The sequence below is a fragment of the Tursiops truncatus genome, chromosome 15 (assembly GCF_011762595.2).
Source record: "Tursiops truncatus isolate mTurTru1 chromosome 15, mTurTru1.mat.Y, whole genome shotgun sequence".
NCBI lineage: Eukaryota > Metazoa > Chordata > Mammalia > Artiodactyla > Delphinidae > Tursiops > Tursiops truncatus.
Genome location: NC_047048.1, coordinates 19,028,943 through 19,052,570, shown reverse-complemented (window position 1 = coordinate 19,052,570; position 23,628 = coordinate 19,028,943). Strand labels below are relative to the sequence as shown.

The 23,628-nt window shown below is 47.0% G+C and overlaps 2 protein-coding genes across 3 annotated transcripts in view; both read left to right on the top strand.

The window, feature by feature from the left end:
- The window catches only part of LCMT1 (leucine carboxyl methyltransferase 1), a 53,639-nt gene extending 51,611 nt beyond the window's left edge, over window positions 1–2,028 (top strand). For both annotated transcript variants that reach the window (XM_019922017.3, XM_019922018.3), the window contains one exon: window positions 1,811–2,028. In XM_019922017.3, coding sequence (XP_019777576.1) covers window positions 1,811–1,833 — 23 coding nt within the window. In that variant the 3' untranslated portion in view covers window positions 1,834–2,028. The remainder of the gene's footprint in view (window positions 1–1,810) is intronic.
- An 11,648-nt stretch (window positions 2,029–13,676) lies between these two features.
- On the top strand, window positions 13,677–22,533 carry AQP8 (aquaporin 8). The gene is made up of 6 exons (XM_033839863.2): window positions 13,677–13,688; window positions 13,828–14,081; window positions 16,780–16,906; window positions 18,991–19,205; window positions 20,647–20,781; window positions 22,019–22,533. Exons 1-6 carry the CDS (start codon window positions 13,677–13,679, stop codon window positions 22,065–22,067), a joined length of 792 nt encoding a protein of 263 aa, XP_033695754.1. The 3' UTR covers window positions 22,068–22,533.
- Window positions 22,534–23,628: the final 1,095 nt, after the last annotated feature.

Here is a 23,628-nt window from a genome sequence, read left to right as displayed (position 1 = left end):
CCCATCACTCAGAGATAACCTCTGGCAGCTTTTCCCTTCCATTCTTTTTCTAGCTGTTGTTTTGTTTTTAGCAGAGTTGAATTTATCTATTTATGTAACCTTGATTCCTGATCTTTTTAACTTAATATTATAAGCATTTCCCCTTGCACTTTAATGGCTTTATAAATATTCTGTCATGAGGCTATGTCTGAATTTACTTAACTTTCTCACACTTTAAAAAATATAGGTGGTTTGTAATAGCACAGAGTTCATTCTAGTTTCTGTAAAGTAGCGATGTATTGAGCATTTTTATGTAAGGGGCTTCTTTTCCCCACTTGGCGCCTGGCTGCTTTGTTGTATCAGTACAGTAAGTCCCTTACATACAGACCTTCAAGGTGCGAACTTTCAAAGATGCAAACTTGCGTTCCATCAACGTCATGCGTGAGCGAAATTGCAGCTTGCCCTCCGTCTCCTATTGCTGATGATCCTTCATTTCTACCATCTCCCACCTCCTCTCCCTCCTCCAGTCAGTAACTCTCTCTTCTTGCTTGTTCACTCGATGCCAGCCCCTGTATGCCAGCTGTTGTACTGTACTACTGTACTTTTCAAGGTACTGTACTGTAAGATTAAAAATGTTTTCTTTATTTTTTGTGTTTGTTTTTCAAGTACTATTTGTGTGAAAAGTATTATAGACCTGTAGTACAGTACTATATAGCCGATTGTGTTAGTTGGGTACCTAGGCTAACTTTGTTGCACTTAACAAACAAATTGGACTTAATGAATGCGCTCTCGGAATGGAACTCATTTGTATATAGGGGACTTACTGTACTTATACGTCTGTGGGGAAGAAAGAACTGTGTTTGCTTGAAGTTCAGCATTTAAAAGGCCAAGTCCTAAAGAATAGGCCCTAGTACAAAACCTAGACAGATTCATACTAAAACAACCCTGCAGCCACGACTGTAGAAGATCAGGATGATTCTCCAATAAGATAATTGCCTGCCAGAACAAAACTCAGCACTCTTCAGAGGAAGACACTAGAATTCAGAGTCTCGTCAACTTACTATCTGCCATGTCAGTATACGATAAAAAAATTACTAGACATGTGAAGAAATAAATTGCCTACACTAGTCTTTTATTACTGAATTTGACTCAAAGAGAAAAGGGTGGGGCTTCTCTGGTGGCGCAGTGGTTGAGAGTCCGCCTGCCGATGCAGGGGACACGGGTTCGTGCCCCAGTCTGGGAAGATGCCGCGGAGCGGCTGCGCCCGTGAGCCATGGCCGCTGAGCCTGCGCGTCCGGAGCCTGGGCTCCGCAACGGGAGAGGCCGCAACAGTAAGAGGCCCACGTACCGCAAAAAAAAAAAAAAAAAAAAGGGTGAACAAAATTGCTAAGGCTAGTCACTAGCCCTTTGGCTTCTTTCTCACCAAAAACAGGCCAATATTAATTTTTAAATGTTTAAGGTAAAAAGCAGAACACTCAGGAGTGAACTCCTTAAACAAGTTGTCTGAATGAGAAGTATTATTCAGAAAAAAAAAAAGTTCAGCGTTTAAAGGATAGACTTTCAGGTTTACTGCGGAGAGCCCGTAAACTCTTATAACATTTCTCAATCCCTTCAAAACCACCCATAAACACAGTCTCATCCAACCTCCTGTTGCCTTGTGAAGTCTCATCTTACACAACCAGGAGGCCGGGGCTGCGGTGATCACATGTGTGACTGGTGCCCCAGAGCCAGTCACTGTGGGCCTGGGATCTGGGGGTCACATTCTCCCACCACTGGCTGTTTGCCCCAATCCGTGAGAGCCTCTTCACAGCTTCTGTGTGTTTCCTCCCAGGCTTGAAGGAAATAACTTACTGATCTGTTCAAGACTCGTGCTGAGCCGGAGCTAAAGCCACTGACCTTTCCGGAGTTGAGTCTCCGAGTTTCCTGAGTGGTGGTTAGGCCTCGGCTACCAGTCTCCCCGCTCGCCGAGAGACCTCACTGACCGAGGTGCTTGTACCAGTTCCTGTTCCTGTCGGCTTTTACCGTTTAAATAAATCTCAGTTGCCATTGCCGGTGTGTTGGTCCTCTGCTGTTTATCCTTTGCTCCCCTGGGTGGGCTGCGGTTCACCTCTGTGTCAGCTGGAACCAGAGGTCCTAACCCGACCTTGACCTTGGCTCGCTTCCTGTGAGTCAGACTTAGCTCGTCTGTTGCGTCCGTTGTGGGATTTACTCCTGTGTGCTCCCGTTTGCAGCACCCGACATTGCACTTGGCACCTTGACCAGATGTTGGAGCTCGTCTCTGCTCCCGTTTCTGCCCTTTCCTGCTTAAATCCGCCTTCACCTTGGTCATTGTGGCAGGATGAATGATGAGCCCCTGATCCCTCCAACTGTGAACATGTTACCTTATGTGGCAAAAGGGGCTTTGAAGATGTGATTAAGGATCTTGAGATGGGAGATTACCCAAGAGCCTCCAAGTGGGCCAGATGTCCTCACAAGAGTCCTTCCTTATAAGGGAAGGCAGGGGTGTCAGAGTCGGAGGAGAAGGAGGCATGTGATGCCAGAAGCAGAGACTGGAGTGATGCGCTTTGAATGTGGGGGAAGGGGTGGAAGTGGAGGAATACAGGCGGCCACCAGATGCTGAAAAGGGAAAGAGAACATCTCAGAGCATCCCAACGGAGCCAGCCTTGCTGGCACTTCGACTTTAGCCCAGTGAAGCTGGTTTCAGATTTCAGACCTCCAGAACAGTAAGAGAATAAATTTGTGTTGTTGTAAGCCGCTAAGTTTGTGGTCACTTGTTACAGCAGCAGTAGGAAACTAATACAGTTATGATGCAGATTAAAAGGGGCCCTGGAGACCTGGCCTCCAATTCAAAGACATAAGGCCTGTCCACACCTAATGAAATTTTTGGTTATGTGACTGGGGCTGTGAACCTGAGCCTGTGTGTGCAGAGCGGCAGTGAGGCAGCCCGCCGGCCCTCTCCCGTCCGAGAGATCACGGCCCCTTACTAGAGACTTGCAGAGTCTCTGGATCAGCTTTCCCTACAGTGTGACCTGTCCCCCGTTACACAGCAGCACGCCTGTTGACAGGGGTCCGGGTGGTGACACAGCGTGAAATGACATTGATTTACCTGGTGAGAAAGTTACTGCCTTTTCAGTAAGGTCTTAAGGACCTTTCAGATCTTAAGAAGTCCAAGTTGAAGATCTCAGGCTGGTGCTGGTGTGTCTTTAACACTAATGCCATATTTACTAATCCATTGTTTTTGAAACTGTGTACTAGGCCATTAATGGATGGTGACTCCATGTAGGGAATCAAGTCCCTTATTTTAAAAAGATACGGACTAGAATGGAGAATGTCATAGCACATCGTCCGTAGTAAGGGTGAGTACTTTTTTTGTAACTTGTTTCATTTTTATGTGTGTATACACTACCATGTTAGCACTGTTTCTAATGTTTTGTTTGGGGCTTTGTTTTTTAATTGAAGTGTAGTTGATTTACAGTGTGTTAATTTCTGCTGTACAGCAAAGTGATTCAGTTATACATATGTATACATTCGTTTTTGTATTCTTTTCCAGTATGGTTTGTTACAGGATACTGAATGTAGTTTCCTGTGCTATCCAGTAGGATCTTCTTGTTTGTGCATTCTGTATATAATAGTTTGCATCTGCCAATCCCTACATCCCAATACTTCCCTCCCCCAACCCCCCTTCCCCCTTAGCATTGGTTTTGGTTTTGATCACAGGTGGAGGTCAGAGTGTTACAGCATTTCTCCAACTGAGGGAGCAACAGCATTTGGCTAGAATTTTTAAAACTTTGCTTGGCTTCAATTATATTTCTGTTTTTCCTTGCATTTAGTTTTATGGAGTACCTTCTGTTCAAGGCTAATGATACGCCATTACTATTGATGGTTGTGTTATAAAATATCCCTTAAAGTACCTGTCAATTTCATTTTAAAAGCGAGCCCATTTCAAGACCGTTACTAACAAAATAATGGTAGAGCTACTGTACGGACATGCAGAAGTCAGGGAGGTGATGTATTTGGAAATACTGAAGTTGAGAAGCACCACATGACGGAATGGTTATCTTATAACATTATAGAAACCTTACAGTTTCTCACGGGAGTGTAGGGGGTATCAGGGGCAGAGGATCTCACCAAGGGTTAGCTTTCATGCCCTCCCTCTCCCGTACCTCCCACGACTGAGACATGCATTCCAAAGTGTGGTTTTGGCTTTTCGAATTGGGACTTGGAACTCATTTCCCCCTGGAGTGACTGCCTCTCGCTGCCTCTCCTGTTCTCCCACACACTCATCTAAAACCTCTGGTAATCCTTTCTACACACACTGCTGAACTGAACCTGCCCTTGGGAAGGACATCAGTGACGTTGAAACCATCACACCCAGTGACCCTTCCTCTGTCCTTGGCTGTCTCAACTTCTCAGTAGCATGTGACATGGGCAACCATCTCTCTCCTTGGAACGTCTCACTGCCAGTAAATGATGGAACTGGATTTGAAACCAGGCAGGTTGGCTCTAGGACTTGTGCTTTTGACTACTACATTATATATATCCCTTCTCCCCTTGCCCCAGACAGCATATAAAAATTCCCCACCATCACCATTCCTTGAGGGTGTGGTTGCCCTGATGTCTCATTTCATTATTTCTGATAAATTTTCACAATTTATTACATTGGCTTATTTCCTATCTGGGGACTGTCCCAGGTGCCATTGATGAAAAGTGATCCTTTTCTCCAAAAATCTTAGTGAGGCTTTTGAATATTTAGTAGAGGAAATGGCATTGTTAAAAAAAACAACAACTATGTTTTCCTCTAAGAGTTTTATAGTGTCTGGCCTTACATTTAGGTCTTTAATCCATTTTGAGTTTATTTCTGTGTATGGTGTTAGGGAGTGTCCTAATCTCATACTTTTACATGTACCTGTCCAGTTTTCCCAGCACCACTTATTGAAGACACTGTCTTTTCTCCACTATATATTTTTGCCTCCTTTATCAAAGATAAGGTGACCATATGTGCGTGGGTTTCTCTCTGGGCTTTCTATCCTGTTTCATTGATCTATATTTCTGTTTTTGTGCCAGTACCATACTGTCTTGATTACTGTAGCTTTGTAGTATAGAAAAATGGAATACTACACAGCAACCAGAAGAAATTAAGTTTGGACATACAACAAGATAGATGAATCAAAAATAAGTACACTGAGTGAAAGAAGCCAGATAAAAAAGAACACATGCTGTTTAATTCTATTTCTATTTTTTAAATTTTTAATTTTGTGCACAATTTTTAAAGGTCACACTCCATTTACAGTTATTGCAAAATATTTCCTATATTCCCCGTGTTGTACTATACATCCTTGTAGCCTATCTCACATCTGATAGTTTGTACCTCCCATTCCCCAACTCTGTATTGCTCCTCTCCCCCCTCCCCACTGGTAACCACTAGTTTGTTCTCTCTATATTTGATTCTATTTCTAGAAAATTCCAACTAATTTATAGTGGCAGAAAACAGATTAGTGATTGCCTGAGAACAGGAATAGGGTCATGAGGAAAATTGGGGGATGATACACATGGTCAGTGTCTTGATTATGGAGCTGGTTTCATGGGCATATACGCATATCAAAGCATCAATGGTATAGTTGACCGGTAATTTATTGTCTATAAGTTGTACCTCAATAGAGCTGTTTCAGAAATAATTTAAAAAAACCCAAATGAGTCTCTCAAAAGATATTTCTGTTTTCTTTTTTTAGCTACTCTACCTCTTATAGAGATATTTTTTCCGTAAAAGCATGAGATCTGGAGTTAGCAAACCAGTTCTGACCCTAATTACCTCTGACCTTTAGTGAGTCACTAGATCTTTGAACTTCAGTTTCCTCATCTGAGAAATGGGAACAACACCCACCTCACAGGACTGTCATGAGGAGCCAGCAGGGTGATGTTTGTTAAATGCTCAGTACAAGCCCTGGGATAGGGCTTGCTGACTGTTAACTTGTATTGTTGTTGATGACAATTCAACTATTGGAGTGAAAAACAGCAGAGTGAAAGCTTTCTGATTTTTAAAAGGCAATTTATAAATTAGCACATTTTTATATTTTATGGGAATAGAATGTTACAGGCGACAACATAGAGATTGAATTCAGTGTTCTCTTCTTAGGTACCATTGGTTCACCTACAGATTTCCTCTTGGTTATATCCAGAAGGTAACTTCCTAAAATAGGTTGGGTTTATTTTTAACTTTTTATTGAAGTACAGTGTACACACAGAAAAGTACACACATCGTTATCGGCTTGGTGAATTTTCACACAGTGAACTCACCCTGTGGCCAGCATCCAGATCAAGAAATAGAAAGTGATAGATTCCCGAAGCCTCCATGTGCCCTGTCCGAGTCACGACCTCCCAAAGCACAGTCGGCTTTGCTTATCCTCGAACTTTCTGTTCCACTGTATGCGCTCCTTTGCGTCTGGCTTCTTTCACTTTGTTTGTGAGATTCATCCAGTTGCTAGCCAGTGCACGTGATTTACATTTTCATGATACTTTCTCTCTTACACCCTTTAAAAACATTATCATATCTTTGTTGAGACTTGAAGGATGAGAAAGTTTTTGTCAGAATTAGGGAGCAGTTTGGGTAAAAGAAACAGACTGTCCAAAGGCTTGATGCTGAGTAGAACAATGGGATGGTCAGGATACTGAAAATAGACATTCATTCTGGGGTAGATGTTTTCATAATTATGACCATTCAGATAGTTCTCAGCTTTTTCTACCAATAAACGATAATGAAATCAATGTTCCTGTACATATACTCTTACCAATTGGAGTTTTTATTTCTATAGGATCGATTTTTGAAACATAAGGCTCGCTGGGTCTAGGAGTAGGTGAATTTACATATTTAATAAATATTGCAAGATTGTGTTGCAAAATATTGTAGTAATGCACACTCCCCCCAAAAATGCATGGGTTTGCCTATTTTCTCCCTCTTTGTCGGTACTGGATGTTAATCACGTTTTAAAATTTTCTGTTCTGTTGCTTTCCTTTGAATTTTTTCTGGCTATTATCTTTTCATGTTTGCTGACCTTTTGGATTTCCTCTTCTGTAGAGCAATTTAATTGTAATAAGTATTACTATCCAAATAGTAGAGAAAATGGTAGAACCAGAAAAAAAAAAGTCAACAACATGAGAACATTCTGATTATCATATGAAACATGCTCATAGTGACAAGCTCTTCAGTAAATAGTGGACATTATTACTACCATTTTAACTGTTGTTCCAAACATGCAGATGACGAGCAAATGAACCCTTACTGATGAGACTTAGTGGACTGCTCCTTCAGTCCAATGACTTTTTGGCTGTAATAAGTTCTGACGTAGCCAGCATGTCTGATGTCTGGTTACAGTGACTCCAAAGACATCAGCATTTGAACTAGACACTGCAGGGCAGAAAATAGGGTGCTGGTGGCTTCTACAAGGAAGGAAGGAAGGTGCTCAGGTTCAAACTAAACCTGCGATCTGAGCAGTGAGAAAGGTGAAAACTAGACTCATTTCCAACAACAAACTTGCCCTGAGCTCCAAGTGAGTGATCATACGTTGAAAACAATGGCAGAGCTATTTAGATAGAAATAAAGCCACAGTTTCAGAAGACAGTGAGGAGTTTGAGACAGGCTGGGACCTGGGATCCTTTGCTGCAGTGCTTGAACCTGGACAAATGTCTCCTGGAGCAACAAAATACAAAGAAACTATACGGGACTAAAAATAACTGTGAGTATGTGCAGTTGGGGCAAATTATGAACAGCAAGATACAAAAAGACCAAAATCCACCCGCCACTTCTGAGGTGCTGGGGGCAAAAGCAGGGTCCTGAGCATGATCCTGCACACAGCACCACCAAGGGGGCGGGCAGACCACCCATGCTACCCCTCTGGCCCGACCCACCAGTGCGCCCTCACATTCACCCTATTTATGGAACCAGCTCCCGCACCGCCCTCCCCCCTCCCGCCTCAGGGAGCAAGCAAGGGAACCTGTTACTTGTTTTCACTCCCTCCTGCTGCAGCAGGAGTCCCAGTAAAGCCTTGCCTGAATTCCTTGTCTGGCCTCTTATCAATGTCTATTGATGAAAGAGTCCAAGAACCCAGGTCAGTAACAGTTCTGCTTTACGTTTCTGTGACTGTCCACAGCACACAAATCTCAGCATCAGCCTGAATTATCAAGCATCTGCATTACTACAAATAGTGACTTGTTTTCAGAAGAAATTAGTAGACCGAAAGCCCAGTGTCTTTGGTATATTGGGAGGGAGCTTATCAGCCATAGATGTTCTCTGCTGCAAAGGATAGAAAATTCAACCCCCAGTGCCTGAAAGAGAAGGACATGTATTATTTGTTTCAGAGGCTCCCAAACTTTCTTGGTTCATGGCGTTCCTTGGACAAAAGGAATACCTAATAGTTGTATTTATTAGTTAGGTCCAAAAAAACACTTAGTATTTATGGCCTAACTACTTAGTGGCCATTTAAGAAAATCGCGTACATTGAAAGGAAAAATATCTTATTTCTGTTTTATTTCATTCTTAAATAACTATAATTAAATAACTCAATTTAATTGCATTCTTAATAACTTTCATTTTTAAATACTACAGTTGCTTACCATGGGATATGTATGCCTTTGGGGCACTGCACAGGTTCTCAGGCCTTGGAGTCAGATTGGACACTGCCACTCTCACTTCCTTTTCCACACTGATTTTCATGCAGCACGTGTTTTTCTTAATTATTATTATTAATATGGCAACACCCATAAAACCAGGTTTGCAAAGATATGATGTAATTGAAAGGAATGTAGGGCCATCTAATAGAAAACTGTGAACTACCTTGAGCTAGTAAATCACACCCTGTCTGACAGATATTGAGCATCAATTTATTTCCCTTGAAAATTTAAAATATCCCACAGCCACTTTATGAATTCACTCTCTCTGGGGTGCTCTCTGGGAAGTGCACGTTTATTTAACAAGAAGTCTGGAGTAGCGGGTCTTGGGGTTGTCTGGGGCCTTGGTGTCATCAAGGATCCACACTTCTGGCAAGTTGCACCTCATGATCTCAAGGTGGCTGCCATGGCACCAACATCACATTTTCCCCCACAACAGTGCATCAAAGAACAACCTTGATGAAGCAAAGATAGACGTGTTGAGGCCCCAAAGTAGGACAGGGCAACAGCAATAGGAATGGTCCAGCTAAACATGACAAATGTCTGGTCAGCAAATGTCACAGCCATGGCATTACTGCCAAGGACGTCTGAAATGCTCAGAACTGTGTAATAGGCCTCGTTGGTCAGGATGTAGATGAGTGTCATAATTGGCATAGAAATCCCAATGGCCAGGGGCAAATTTCTTTCTGGGTTTTTGATTTCTTCTGTTACAAAATTAAGGGTGTCCCAACTTGAGTACGAGAAAGGGCAGAGTACTCTGCAAGTGCTCAGAATGTCCCTGGCACAATTTAACAAGGCCCATGACAATGATGGCAATGAGTGCCAGGACCATGACATAAGTGAACATGTCCTGCACATGTGTGCAGCCATCAATATGAGAAAGGAGGATAGAGTGGTTTGTCAGGATAAGATGCAACCTGCTTTTATACTCCATTTGGACCTGGTGGTGGATGGCAGACAGGTGCCGACAGATGCAGAGATGTCTTAAAATGTTTCTGTGCAAACAAAGATAAAAATTAGAGGCTTTGGTCATGTCAACCAGACCTGGGATTGGAAGGCTGAAAAGTTTTCCAGTCAAACAATTTCTTAGGAAGACATCATTTCCCTAGTGTACTGGTTATCCTGGTGGTTTGGGAGATCAGTGCATTGCATGTGGAGACATCAGGCCACACAAAAATCTCACGTTGTGGAAATACATTGTTTTGCTTGAATGACATTCAGATTTTCTCAGGAGAACCACTGGTTTTGGAGCTACTGAGTCCAATCCTGGCTCTCGTGGGGGAGGGGCATGCAGCAAGTACTGACAGCTAGTTGGCCCAGGAGTCAGGGAGGACAAATATCTGGATCTGAGACTTGAGTGAGCAGTAGAAGTTGGCCAAGAGGGCAAAAGAGAACTTCAAGCAGAGGGGATGGCATGGGCAGGGAGGGGGTGAGGGTGCAGGGCTTACCTGGCAAATCCTTTATGGTGGTTCATGTGGCAGGAGTTGAGTCCAGGGTAGACCTGTGTGGCTGCTGTGGGAGTTGAGTTTGGCATTGACTGCCACAGAAGGTGCTAGAAAGTTTGAAGTCAGGGAAGGATGGGATTAGATTGACAGGCTGGGGAACAACAGCAACCACCATGTGGTGTGGTAGAAATTTTCTGGGCGTTCACAAAATGCCTTTCTTTTTCCTTCTGGTCGCACCGCTAGACTGTGTTTCCCAGACTCTTCTGTGGCCAGGTGAAGCCATGTGATTGAGTTCTAATCAATCAAATATGGAAGGAAGTGGTATTTGCCATTTCTAGGCCTACCCCACAAACCACCCCCTGCACAGTCCTCCACATTCTCTTCCCCCATTGGCTGGCTGGTGCAGATGATCTGAGGACCTAGATCGTGGATCTCCAAGGTGGAAGTAGCCTGGCTCCCTGAGTCACCATGTGATGAAGGGCCTGCTCTGGACTATTCTGTGAACAAGGAATCAATTTTTACTATGTTAAGCCATTGAAATGTTGGGGTTATTTGTTACGCACCTACTCTGACTAATGAGAACCATAATAAGAGCTACTAGTTGTTGGGCACCTGCTCTGAATTGGGCACTGTACTAAGGGCATTGTCTCACTTAATCTATACACCAATTCTATGGGGATGGGTACCATCATTAGCCCACTTTTACATACAAGAAAACTGAGGCTGAGAGAGAAGCTAGGGGGCACAGGTGGAGAAGCTTGATCCCCAAACCTGGACCCAAGTGCCAAACTGTGCCCTGCTGGTTGCCAGTTTTAAAGGAATGGATTGAAATTGGGTGAGGCATCAGACATAGAGAACAGACTTGTGGTTGCCAAGGGGGTGGGTGGGAAAGGGATGGACTGGGAATTTGGGTTAATGGATGCAAAATATTTTATATAGAATGGATAAACAACTAGGTCCTACTGTTTAGCACAGGGAACTATATTCAATATCCTGTGATAAACCATAATGGAAAAGAATATGAAAAAGAATGTATATATATATATGTATAACTGAATCACTTTGCTTTACAGCAGAAATAAACACAACATTGTAAATCAACTATACTTCAATTAAAGAAAAAAAAAGAAATTGGTTGAAGCAAGAAGACCAGATGAGGAGTTGTTGTAGTAATACCAGCTGGGAGTTCCTACCTGTGAAGTGGGAAAATAAGAGATTATTGTGAATATTAATTATTGAAGGAATGCATGTGTGGTGTCCAGTGTAGGGTCTGCAGTTGGCAGGTGTATTATGAATATTTAATTTTTTTTCAAGAGCCTAAGTAAGAACCGATGAAGGCTTGGGTGAAAACAGGAGAGAAATATTCCAGGAGCAGCACTTGGCAGGACTTGGGCAAAGAATGAGGGAGATGGGGGAGTTGAGGGTTGGACAACCATCTTATGTTGCAGGGAGGAGGGGAATAAGAAACATCTTGTACAATGTGCTGTGGGTGCAGAGGAGGGAGAGAACAGGTCTCAAGATAACCAGCAAGAGAGCAGCCCCAAAACCTTCTGAGATATGCAAATGTTCAATAGAGACGCTGCGTTCCAGGGCCTCGAGCTGCAAAGAGCTCTCAGCAAACTGTCAAACCCTTGTCCAGAGGCGTCTACTTCTGTCCTGAAGCAGATGCTTTTCATCTACACGATCTTGAGCAGGTTCTTCAACTTCTTTGTGCCTCATTTTTATCATCTGAAGATGGGGATAAGAAGTCATAGGACTTATAGGGCTGTTGTGAACGTGTGCAGAGCGCTTAGCACAGCGTTAGATGGGTAATGAGTTATCAATAAATGGTGGAAATTTTCATTAAAATTCTCTTATCCCTGACATTACTTCTCTATCTCTACATACAATGCTCAGATAATAGTTATATGAACATCGAAACAGCATCTTTGTCTGTCTTGATCACCGCTACATTTCCTGCCAGCTCTTAGGACAGTGGCTGGTTCACAGTAGGTATGTAAATGTTCGTTGAATGTTTGAGCATCTTTGAATGTATGAGTAAGGAAACCCATCTCTCTTTCCTTCCCTTCCTCCCTTCTTTCCTTCTTTCTTTCCATCCATCCACCCATCTGCCGATCCTTTTCCATCCATCTCTTCTTCCATCATCCATCCATCCATCCATCCATCCATCCATCCATCCATCCATCCATCATCTTAGAAAGGCTTAACCCACAAGTTTTTTTCTTTCAGTTGTGAGTGTAGTGGCTTTACCCACAGGTTTTTTTTTCTTTCAATTCAAAATATGTGTAACACAAAATTTACCCTTTTAACCATTTAGGTGTATAGTTCAGTGATATTAAGTACATTCATGTTGTTGTGCAACACCTCCAGAACTTTTTCATCTTCCCCAACTGAAACTGGGTACCCATCACACAATAACTCCTCATTCTCCCCTCCTCCCAGATCAAGGCAGCCACCATGCTACTTTCTGTCTCTATGCATGTGACTACTCTAGGTACCTCACATAAGTGGAATCACACAGTATTTGTCCTTTTGTGACTTAGCCCACAATCACAAAAGCTGTGTGATCCTGGGAAACTTAACCTTCCCGAATTTCCACTTCCTCATCTGTAAAGTGGCTGTAATAATAGTACCTACCTCATGGGGTTGTTGTGAAGTTTAAATGAGATAATACATATAAGGTACTTAGACCAGTACTTCGAAAGTGCTCAGTAAATATTAGTTCACATAAATACATATTCTAAATCAGCAGGCACTGGTATTGTGCTTATCATGTGTCTGACTCTGTCATAAACACTTTATGATCTTAACTTATTTAAGCCACACAACCCGATGTCATTGGTACAACCACTGTCATCCATGCTGCACGGGAGAAAAAATAAGGTGCAGAGAGGGTAAGCAACTGCTCAAGGTTACTCAGCTGGTTCACGGAGGAGCTGGGATTGAAATCCAGGCAGCCTGTTTCCAAAGTCCACAGGCTTTACCATTGCCTCTGCAATCTGCAGAGATGGTCATCCGTCTACACCCTCAGTCCTGGGTCAGCCTATCAGCGTGAGTCTGTGGAGGTGCCGGGGCCTCAAACACAAGGAGGTGTCCTTAGAAGTCCATGGAAAAATCACTGAAGATGAGTTTACCGTTACTTCCCATGTGTGGTCCTGATCTGGCGGGGCCCTCCTCGTGTTCACTCACACACGTGGGTCTCCTCTGGGCCCTGGTGGTGACCAAGGGGGCTGGGGATCAGGGCCCTCCATCTCCTGCTGGGGCAGACCTGGAGCCCTCCCCAGGTGACGCAGCGAAGCCGACGCCTTTTGCCTTTGCTGGCAGAGAGCTCAGCAATCCTTGGTCACCCCCTGCCCTTCCTGGTTAAGGTTAAAAGCAGTGTTTCCTCTCCTGGGCCTCAGGGCCGCCTCCTGCTGGGCTTTATTGCTTTCTTGACACCCTCGGGAGCCTCTGTAGCCCTTTAAAAGGGGCAGAGCCTGTAGTGGGCTGGCAGCCCCGGTCCTGGAGATAAGAGTGTCCTGTCCTGGAGAGCAGGTGCGGGTTTTCCAGCCAGCGCAGGCCAGAGTCCCGTCCTGAGTCACCTCCGCCCTGATGTCTGCAGAGGTGAGTACACTGCTGGCCTCTTCCTCTGCAGCCTGGCCATCCAAGCGGGTGCTGAGAATTAATTCAAGATGGGGGTACTGGGGGGCTTCTTTCTGGGCTCTCCTCCCATCCATGTCCCCCTCCGTTTCCCCCCCTTCAGGCAGCTGCATCCATGTGTGACCTGGAGTTCGGTGGCGTCAAGGTGAAGGAGCCCAGCGAGGGGGGCAGGTGGCGTGGGTGCTGGTACGAGCGGTTTGTGCAGCCCTGCCTGGTTGAACTGCTGGGCTCTGCCCTGTTCATCTTCATCGGCTGCCTGTCGGTCATCGAGAACGGGACCGACACTGGGCTGCTGCAGCCGGCACTGGCCCATGGGCTGGCCCTGGGCTTGGTCATCGCCACGCTGGGGAGTATCAGGTGGGAACAGCTCTGAGCACTCTGCCTGATGCCAACCTGGGGAGCCAGGCAGGGAGCAGAGCTGTGGGCAGGACCCCTGAACACATGCCCAGGATCCCAAAAGCAGTATGGGTAAAATGTGGGTTGGGTGAGGGGTCAGGCTGCTTGGGTTTGAATCCTGGCTCTTCAGCCTGTGAGCTCTGTGGCTTTGACTAAGTCACTCCCCAAACCCAAACTTCCCACCTATGAAATGCGAACAGTGGGAGTATTTTCTAAATCTTATTTCTCAAGCCAACACATGAAGGAGAAAGGCCAGGTAACTCGTCCAGAGTCCCGTGGTAGAGCCAGGAGGCAAACCCAAGCTGTCTGTCCTAAACCCAGCATCTCCTAGGGGAGGCACGAGAATGAAACGATGTGAAGAGCTTAGTCTATAGTAAGCGCTCAGTCGCTGTTGGTTGCTGTGTTATTGTTACCTTTAGGACGGGGCGTTTTGCTCCAGCCTAGGGTAAGGCAGAGTTATGCAGAAGAACCCGCCGCGGGGGGAGGGCAGGGAGGCCTGAAGAGTTCCCCTTGCATAGCCCTCCCCTGGACAGGAGCTCCACTGGGAGGTCGTGGGCTCCCAGGAGAACCAACCACAATGACAAATGTCTTGGATGGAGTGTCTGTCAGGGGCCTCTAGAACCTGGTTGGTCTGTATTTAATCTCACACAGAAAACTGATCTGAGTAAGGAAATTGAAATACTGTTTCCTAGAAAAGCAGAATGGAAAGAGAACTTTAATATTTCTCTCTAAATATCTAAGGGAAGCTGCAGGTGGGATGAAAAACACAGAGTCTTCTGTTCAACGACGGGTCTGGGATTGAAGGCAACCTTTGTCACTGCTTAGCTGGGTAACCAGGGCAATTAGCTGAACCTCTCTATGTTCAGTGAAATAAAAGGGGATGGTAATAATAGCTGATATTTATTGAGTACTAACTATATGCTAGTACTCTATATGAACATGTATTAATTATCTTTGCAACAGCCTTTATGAGGTAGGGATCACTGAGGCACAGAGAGGTTATGTAAGTTGCCCACGGTCATACAGCTCTTCGGTGGCAGAGCTAGGGTTTGAACCCAGGCCAGCTGGCAGGAGAGAACATCGCTTTGCGCTTCAGGAGACTGCCTACCTGAAACGCCAGCCTTTTATTCAGCCATCTGTTTTTTGTCAACAAATATTTATTCGGTACCTACCGTGTGCCCGGCACTGACTCTGAGGTTATTGGAGCGCCCGACACAGCACCTAGCACCAGAGTAGGTGTTCAATAAGTGTTTGTTGAGCAAACCATGGATGAGTAAACTAAGAAGGTGTCTTGATTGTTTTACTGTTAATGAGTGTGAAGTGTCCCAGCCTTCTCCTGGTAGAACCACACTCTGAGTGACAGTGTCTCTCCCCGTTTGGGCTGCGGGACCTGGTGGTGAGGCTGATGGACAAGAGGGTTCTAAGTCTCCCTCCTGCAGGAGGCCGCCCCACCTCCACCTTCACCTCTCTGCTTTGGCAGAGCCCAGGCTAAGTTTGGTCATGGACCTGAATTGAGGCCAAGTAAGCCTGGCTGCCCCTCTCCCTGCCGGTCAAGTCTGAGATCAGCTGGTGCTTCCTGATCCTGCAGGAAGCTCACCCAAGGGCCTGTGCACAGAGCTGCACCTGACAAGTTGGGGCAGCTGGTCCTGAAATGTCAGCATGTTGGACAAAGTCCCTGTGTCCAGAGCCAGGGTCCTCTCTCCAGTCTCAGCTCAATGCCCTGTGCCCATTGGGTGGGCAGGCCCATTGGTGGGCTCTAAACATCTGGGTTGACATGGGAGGGCCTTGGGGTCACTGTCCCTCTTATTGGGTGTGTCCATCCCAGGCACCAGGGGGATTGGTGAGCCAACCTCTCAGGATAGTTCCTTCATCCGAGTGGGACTGGATAGGATGCCAATGGGGGTAGCAGGGCACTGGGGGCACCTCTAGGCTCTGGGGCTTGGACTGGTTGAGCATCTTGGTGAAAAGGAAGGCTCTTGGCCCATACCTTCTGGAAGGACCAGCCAACTTGAACCAGCCCTTTGACCTAGGTTCGACTTGGTCTAATCCCCTTCACATCCCAAACTCCAGATCCCAATCCCAACTTAATCATGAACCTCTAGCCTCGATCCTGATTCCCAGTGCCATTTCCAGGAACCTCTAATCTCAATTTTACAGGCAACACTAGTCACACTTTCAGACCAAAAACAGAAATTTTACTGGTTGAGTTCCACCAATAAAAAATTTTATTGGTTGAGTTCAACCAATCAGGAGCTGCTGTTCAGGGCCTGGTTTCTTCTAAGGAGAGGCTCGGATACCTGTCTTGTGCTGTGAGTTTGAAGCCTGGGGTCTCATTCTGACCTGTGGCCACGGCTCTGAAGGGCTGGATGGAGCTCTTAGGGGGTCTGGAAAGAGCTGAGGGACAGTTTCCCACCGTATTCTTGTCTGGGCCACCGTGGGGTCTGGGTGTAGGACAGGAATGGTGCTGCCCTCCCCTCCCAGGCTCTCCCCCACCACTTGGCACCTCGGGGAAAGTGGGCGTAATTTGGTGCCTGTTTTCTACCTGGGCTGCCCTTGACGGACTCCGGCCCCGCAAGGCCATCTGGGGAGGTGGTGGGGCTGCTGGGGCCCAGTGCCTGGGCCTTGGCCTCACGACTCCTTCTGCTTTTGTGGGTGACAGTGGTGGACACTTCAACCCTGCGGTGTCCCTGGCAGCCATGCTGGTCGGAGGCCTCCACCTGATGATGCTCCTTCCCTACTGGATCTCCCAGCTGTGTGGGGGGCTGATTGGGGCTGCCTTGGCCAAGGTGGGTGATCCCCCAGGGGGCTGGGCTGGGGGCTTTTGCTCTGATGGGGCTGCTGCGGTGGGTGAGGGGCAGGCAGTGGGGACTGTCCAATTCTTTTTTAAAAAATTGATTGATTGCTTGATTGATTGGCTGTGTTGGGTCTTCATTGTTGCGCATGGGCTTTCTCTAGTTGCGGGGTGAGCAGGGGCTACTCTTCCTTGTGGTGCGCGGGCTTCTCATTGCAGTGGCTTCTCTTGTTGTGGAGCACGGGCTCTAGGCGCGTGGGCTCAGTAGTTGTGGCACGCGGGCTCAGTAGTTGTGGCTCGCGGGCTCTAGAGCGCAGGCTCAGTAGTTGTGGCGCATGGGCTTAGTTGCTCCGCGGCATGTGGGATCTTCCCGGAGCAGGGCTCGAACCCGTGTCCCCTGCATTGGCAGGCGGATTCTTAACCACTGCCCCACCAGGGAAGTCCTGTCCAATTCTTTTCCTGTTGCCTCCCATGGGATTGGGTGGACCTTTCTACCTTGGAGGGGACACTCAAAGGGCCTTTGGTTTCCTCCAAACCCACCCTGTTCTGTCTGTGTCTGGACACAGCCCTCCCTAGACAGACCAGGAAGCAGAATTCAGGACTCAAGGTTTCTGCTCCTGAGTCCATTTCTGGATTTAGACAATTCTATTTTTTTCATTCATTCATTCATTCACTTCATTCATGCTACAAACATCTCACTAAGCACTGTCTGAGGGTACAGGATATACAGGGTTATTCTCCTTGAGAAACTCCTGAACTAACTTCTCTGTGTGTTCTCCAGTTTGCCTGCCTTTAAACTGAGTTACTCTACCTTAAATGGGAGTTAATGCTCAAATTACTGGAATCCTCCCATTCCGGTAGGAAGGCTAGCTCTTCCTCTCAAGCCACAGAATTTCTATAGCTCTACACGTAACTCCATGGAAGGACTTCCCTCCTCCCTCTTTGCCTGCCTGACTTCCTTGTTTCCTTCTTTCCTTCTCTCTCTTTCCTTCCTGCTGTTATGAAGTCTCGACCAGGGACCCTTCAAATTGGAGGCCTTGCTTGGCTTGTGTTGGGGGTGGGATTGGAGGGAGTGGGGAGGTGGAAAGGGGTGAAGGGGGCACCCTGTTAGCTTGCCTGGGGTTTGGTCTGTGTCTCTAAGCGCTGCCCATTGCAGACTTTGGTCTCGAATTCCATCTTGCTGTCGTCCCTGCCCTGGTCTCCCTGTGCCCCCATTTGAGACCCTGCTCCCCTGTCTGTTTAGAATGGGGCCCAGACCTTGCTGCTCTGATTCCCAATGGAAAGCAGTGCTGGGACTCTCCCTCAGGCCTGGTCACTTGTAAACTTGTCCAACATGATGGAGACCAGTGTGGGGCAGAAGTGGTCAATCACTGGGTGCCCTCCCACCTCCCCGAGCACTTGGTAGAATCCTCTCATTTAATCTCCAACTTGACTGGAAGCCTGCATCAGTCCTTAAAGATCACTCCCCACCTGGGCCCAGGGCTATTACCATGACCACGCCTACTTTACAGAGGCAGAAGCAGAGGCGCAGAGAAGGCAATAATTTGCCCAAGTTCAAATGAACTGGGGAGCAGCTGAGCCTGGATTTGAGTCCCGGGTCCAGAAGCTTGTCTGCACTGCAGTCTTCCCTTCCCAGGTGTCGTGATGACCCCAAGGCCGATTTCCTGGGAAGCCAATGGGGCTTAAGCTTCAGGGCTGTTCTCATCCCTTTGAAGGGGCCTTTTAGGGGGCTGGTAATGTGTTTACCTGGGTATATGTGTTTGCAAAGTTTGTAAAAATAAGGCATTTTAGTATTCTTTCTCAAAGAGGGTCATATAAGTTACATACCCTTCAGGCCTACAATACCTGGAGCCACCGCTGGGTTATCCCCATTTACAGAAGAGCAAAATGAGGCTTAGGGAAGTCCAATAGCTCAGGCAAAGCCGCACAGTAGGAACTGGTGGAGCTGGGATGTGGGTCCAGATATGTCTAACTGCACATTGGACAGGACCCTTCCCTGGCTCAAAAGGATGGGCCCCTCCCGTCAGCTCCCAGCTGTCTCTCCACCCGCAACATGAGGCTGAGCACTGCTCTCTGCAGGCGGTGAGTTCTGAGGAGAGGTTCTGGAACGCGTCTGGGGCAGCCTTCGTGACAGTCCAGGAGCCCAGGCAGGTGACGGGGGCAGTGGTGGCAGAGATCATCCTGACGACACTGCTGGCACTGGCTGTATGCATGGGCACCATAAACGAGAAGACGCAGGGTCCTCTGGCCCCATTCTCCATCGGCTTCTCTGTCACCGTGGACATCCTAGCAGGGTGAGTGCCCCTTGGCTGTGGGACCACAGTGCTCAGCCCTGGGCCGAGGCTCACCCCTGGAGGAGAGCAGGTCTGCTGAGCTTACCTGAGGGTTTCCAATAGAAGCCACACAGGTAATGTACACGGGGGAAGTGGGCTGGCAGGAGGCAGACAACAGGGAATGGTGGGGACTGTGGCATCTAAGGAGGCCACCACCACACACCTCTGATAAGTTATCGCTGTGTGGGAATATGGGCTTGGGGTGACCCTTCTAATTTCATTCTAGGGAAGTCAGAAGACTGGATTTTTATGTGAATTTTCTACTTTTTGTAGTATCAATAAACCATGTCTGTGGACTGTGTTTATCCTGCCAGCAGGCAGCCAGGTTTTAGCCTCAGACTTACAAAGAGCTTCCACACCCGTTGTCTCATTTATCTAGGGCCTCTCAGTAGGCTTGGGAAGGGACTAAGGAGACAAAGGATTATTTCTTCCCTTTTATATATGAGGAAACTGGGGCTCAGAGAGGACACAAGTGACTTATTTAAGGTCATTGGGAAGTGGCAAATTAAATGAGAGATCTGGGACAAGGGCCCCTGCTAAATATAGGGGATGAGGGAGCTCCTTCCTACAGGCCAACTCCTTCCTTTCTTCTTGGACACAGGACCAAGTGTAGCCTTTCTCTGCTCTGCCTCCAGCCCTAAGTCATCCTTTGGGAGGTGGAGTCTGGGGAAATGCATGTGCAGAGCTGTGGCAGTGCTTTGATGCCTCCTAGTGGCTTTTGGTTCACTTATAAGCCTACTGACTCATCCAGTTGGCTTTGGCTGCTGGCCACAGAGTGGGGTCTGTGACGGGTGAGGCCTGAGTGAGGACCCCAGCTTGAGCGAATGGGGCAAGGGTACAGACACTGGGACTAGAGAGGTGCTCTTGGGGAACAGTCCCTCTTTGGGAGATGCTGGGTCCCTAGCTTGTGGTGCAACAAAGGCCTCAACCAGATTCGAGTTAGCACTTGCACATGAATTATAGGAGAAACATGGGCTCTATGAGGTATGTACTTTCATCTCAGCTGAAACACAGAGAAGTTAAACAAAGGTCATAGCTAGAAATAGCTGGGCTGGGTTTTGAATCCAGGTCTGCTTGACCCCAAAGTTCATGTAGCTGAAAACTGCTTACTTTGCCTTACCACCTCTGGAGGAGGATCCATCTTCCTTCCTGCCGTCACTGAACAGGCACTACTTGCTGCCCATGCTTCTAGAAGGGTGTGTGGGGAGTGGCAGACTATAGGGAGGACTCTGGGGAGGGGGTCAAGCCTTTCACTTTGGAACCTCCCAGATCGCCATGATATGGTAGCTTAGAGGGGGTTTCTGGGTAGCATGTGACTTAGGCCTACTTGGGGAAATGAACTTGGGTGAGTCGGGGCTCCTTGGCTGAGATTCTGCCGACCATTCTGGCTGGGTGTTTGTAGGGGAGCTGTGTCTGGAGCCTGCATGAATCCTGCCCGTGCCTTTGGACCGGCTGTGGTGGCCAACCATTGGGACTTCCACTGGATCTACTGGCTGGGCCCGCTCCTGGCCAGCCTGCTTGTAGGAGTGCTCATCAGGTAGGAATGTGACACAGGGTCATGGCCCATCTGGTGGGCATGGTGACAGTTCCTAGAACATCCAGGTCTAGAGGGCTAGGGTCTCGCTTGGGTTTGGAGAAGAGAAGAGGAAGCCTTCTTCAGAGGCAAAGATTATGGCTCTGGGACCTTTGGTGGCAAGTGACAGAAATCCATCTGAACAAAGCTTTCATCATAAAGGGGAACTCATTGGCTCACATAATTGAAAAGTTCACAAGTGGCCCTGGCTTTGGTGGGAGCTCAGACAGTGTCTTCAGGGCTTGGTCTTTTTAGGCTCTACTGTCCTCTGGGTAGATTTCATGCTTGGATAGGCTCTCCAGTAGAGGCAAAGATGCCCACCAGGCGCTCCAGACTTACATCCTAGCAGGTTAATAGCTGGAAACAGAGGAAACAGAACAACAGCTCTTACAAAGGTCTTGGCTCTGCTGTTCTCTGAGTTGGACTGGTCCAGCTTGGGCCATGTCTACCTCTGAATCGATCTCTGTAGCCATGGGGCCAGGCACTCTTATTGGCTATGTCTGGAGCATGAATCTTATCCTGGAGTTGGAGTGAGGTCAGCCTCATCTGAACAACTGTATGGACTGAAAGTAGGGGAGAAATAGCTCCCCACAGGGGTGTTGTACAACTCAAGGGTCCCTGTCCACATAGAACACCATGTTAGTGGTGTCCCCAAGAGCATGCATGTCATGAGATGCCAATCACATAAGACACAATGTGAGCAGTGCTCCCTGGAGCTGGGCAATGGGTAAGAAAGTTGATAGTGTTGTCAGAAGGATAATATCCGCTTGACTGCTTCTCCTCCAGCTCTCTTCTTGTGAACCTCAAGAATCCAGAGTGTCCTTCCTTTCTACTCCAGGTTGTGCAGGGATACAAGTAGGTACAGTGCCTGCTGTCTGGACGAGGACAGGCACTGGGCTGAGCTGATCTAGACTGCTTGCATCGCTGCCTGTCTGCAGTCCTGGCTTAGCCTATGGGTTAGTGAAAAGCATCACAAGTAATTCTCTGATGCTTTCAGAATGGTAGAGATGGGGATCTTCAGGAAAAGGGTTAGAGACCCAACAGGAAAGAGTTTCTCCCTCTCCCCAGGGAGATCTGGCTCTTGAGTCTGGAGAGGCTCAGGAAGGCATCTCTCTGGAGAATTCTGGGCCTGGAGGCATTCGATGGAGGGTTGGGTCTCTCCCGGAGATGCAGAGACCTCACTGGGCCACCTTTTTTGTAGGTTCTTCATTGGAGATGGGAAAACCCGCCTAATACTTAAGGGGCGGTGAAGCTGAGATGGTGGAATTCCTGCCGCCCTAGGGGCCCTCAGTGGAGCTGTCCTGGACTGCAGACCAGACAGGTCTGCATTTCCTGCCGGGGCAGAGCTCTGAGAAGTGACTGATACGCTTCCCCTGACTTGGGTCTGGCTTTTCAGATGTGCAGGTTCTTTCGAATTCCTTTGTGCTCATCAGAGACCTCAGCCTGGGGAATGTGTTGCCAGCAATGCCCAGAGACAGATAGAAACAAGCGCAACAGAAGAGCTTTTCTTGACAGGGAAGGTCCCAGGAGCAGAAGAATGGGTGGAAGAGGTGGCCGTTTATGTGTCTCCGCTCACTTCCCTCATCCTCTTTCTCCTTCTCTTATTCCCCGATTCCTCTGTTATAGAAGGGCCTTCTTTGGTCTGTTCCCTTGCAGCCTGTGCTGTCAATCTAGCTTTGCAATAAATAGTCCAATGTTTCCTTCCGTGTGCCCACTGGCTGGCCTTTCCTTTCAGAAATGGACACCACTGAGGGGGGAAGCAAAAGTCTGGGTTGAGCTCTAGCTGTCCAGAGTCTAATTAGCTCGAGCCCAGCTTAGAGTCCAGGGCCAAGGCAGGTACTCAGAGTGCAGACCAACCCAAAGCCCATCTCCCTCTTAGCCAGGGCCAAGGGAGCTCTGTCCGGAGCTCAGAGTCCGTTCTGGAGTCCAGTTTGGACTCTGGTCAGAATCAGTTCCAGATCACAGACCTCAAGACCCTGCTGAAGAGCCCAATGCAGACTCCAGGGCATGGTTTAGTGCCCAAAGCTATCCAGGACATGGACTGACCCACTCATGGCACTCCAGCTGGGGATGTGCGTGGGTATGGGGGTGGACCAGAGCTGCAAGGATTTCCCAAGGAAATATATAATGTGGCATAATACAGGTCTGGAGAGACAGAGGCATTTAGATGGAAGATACGAGTATAGTGAATAACTAAGGATAAAAAAAGAATAAAAAGACACGTTCTGAAGTTCACACCTTAAAAGTAGAGTGTGTATCTTCTCTACAAGAATCTATGGGTAATTTATGGAAGGTGATCATTCTAACACCGCAAAGGGGTGCTAGGGAAAAATAATTCTCAACAACGAAGAAAAACATCACCCACTTCTACCAGACAAGCAAAATACTCACCTGAGTAAAAAGGAAGAAAATGCTCACTGGAGAATATTACCAATACAATGAGAGATTGCCTGTTGAGAAAATGGACACTACCCAAATATCCAAGACATTTTGGAGAAAAAGAGAATAATAAATTTCAATAACAACAAACATAAAGAGAAGAGCTACTCAGACAACCTGTGTTCAATGATGTGAAGGTAATTGTAAAAATAGCTACTGACACTAATTGAGCACTTTCTACATGCCAGGATCTGCTTTGTGTTCGAAACGTGGTAATTTATTTCATTTTCACAACTGTACAGGTATGTATTATTGTTATTATTTTTTTTTCATGTTACATATGAGGAAAGTGAGGCACAGAGAAGTCAAATTACTTACTCAAGGTCACTCAGGAAGTGGCAGAGCTGAGATTCAAATCCCAGTGGTCTGGCT

Bases quoted from the DNA above. Each gene is read 5' to 3' on its own strand.
- AQP8 (XM_033839863.2), top strand. The intron at 14,082-16,779 runs GTGGGAACAGCT...TGTGGGTGACAG, and splicing joins GCCACGCTGGGGAGTATCAG to TGGTGGACACTTCAACCCTG. The intron at 16,907-18,990 runs GTGGGTGATCCC...TGCTCTCTGCAG, and splicing joins TTGGGGCTGCCTTGGCCAAG to GCGGTGAGTTCTGAGGAGAG.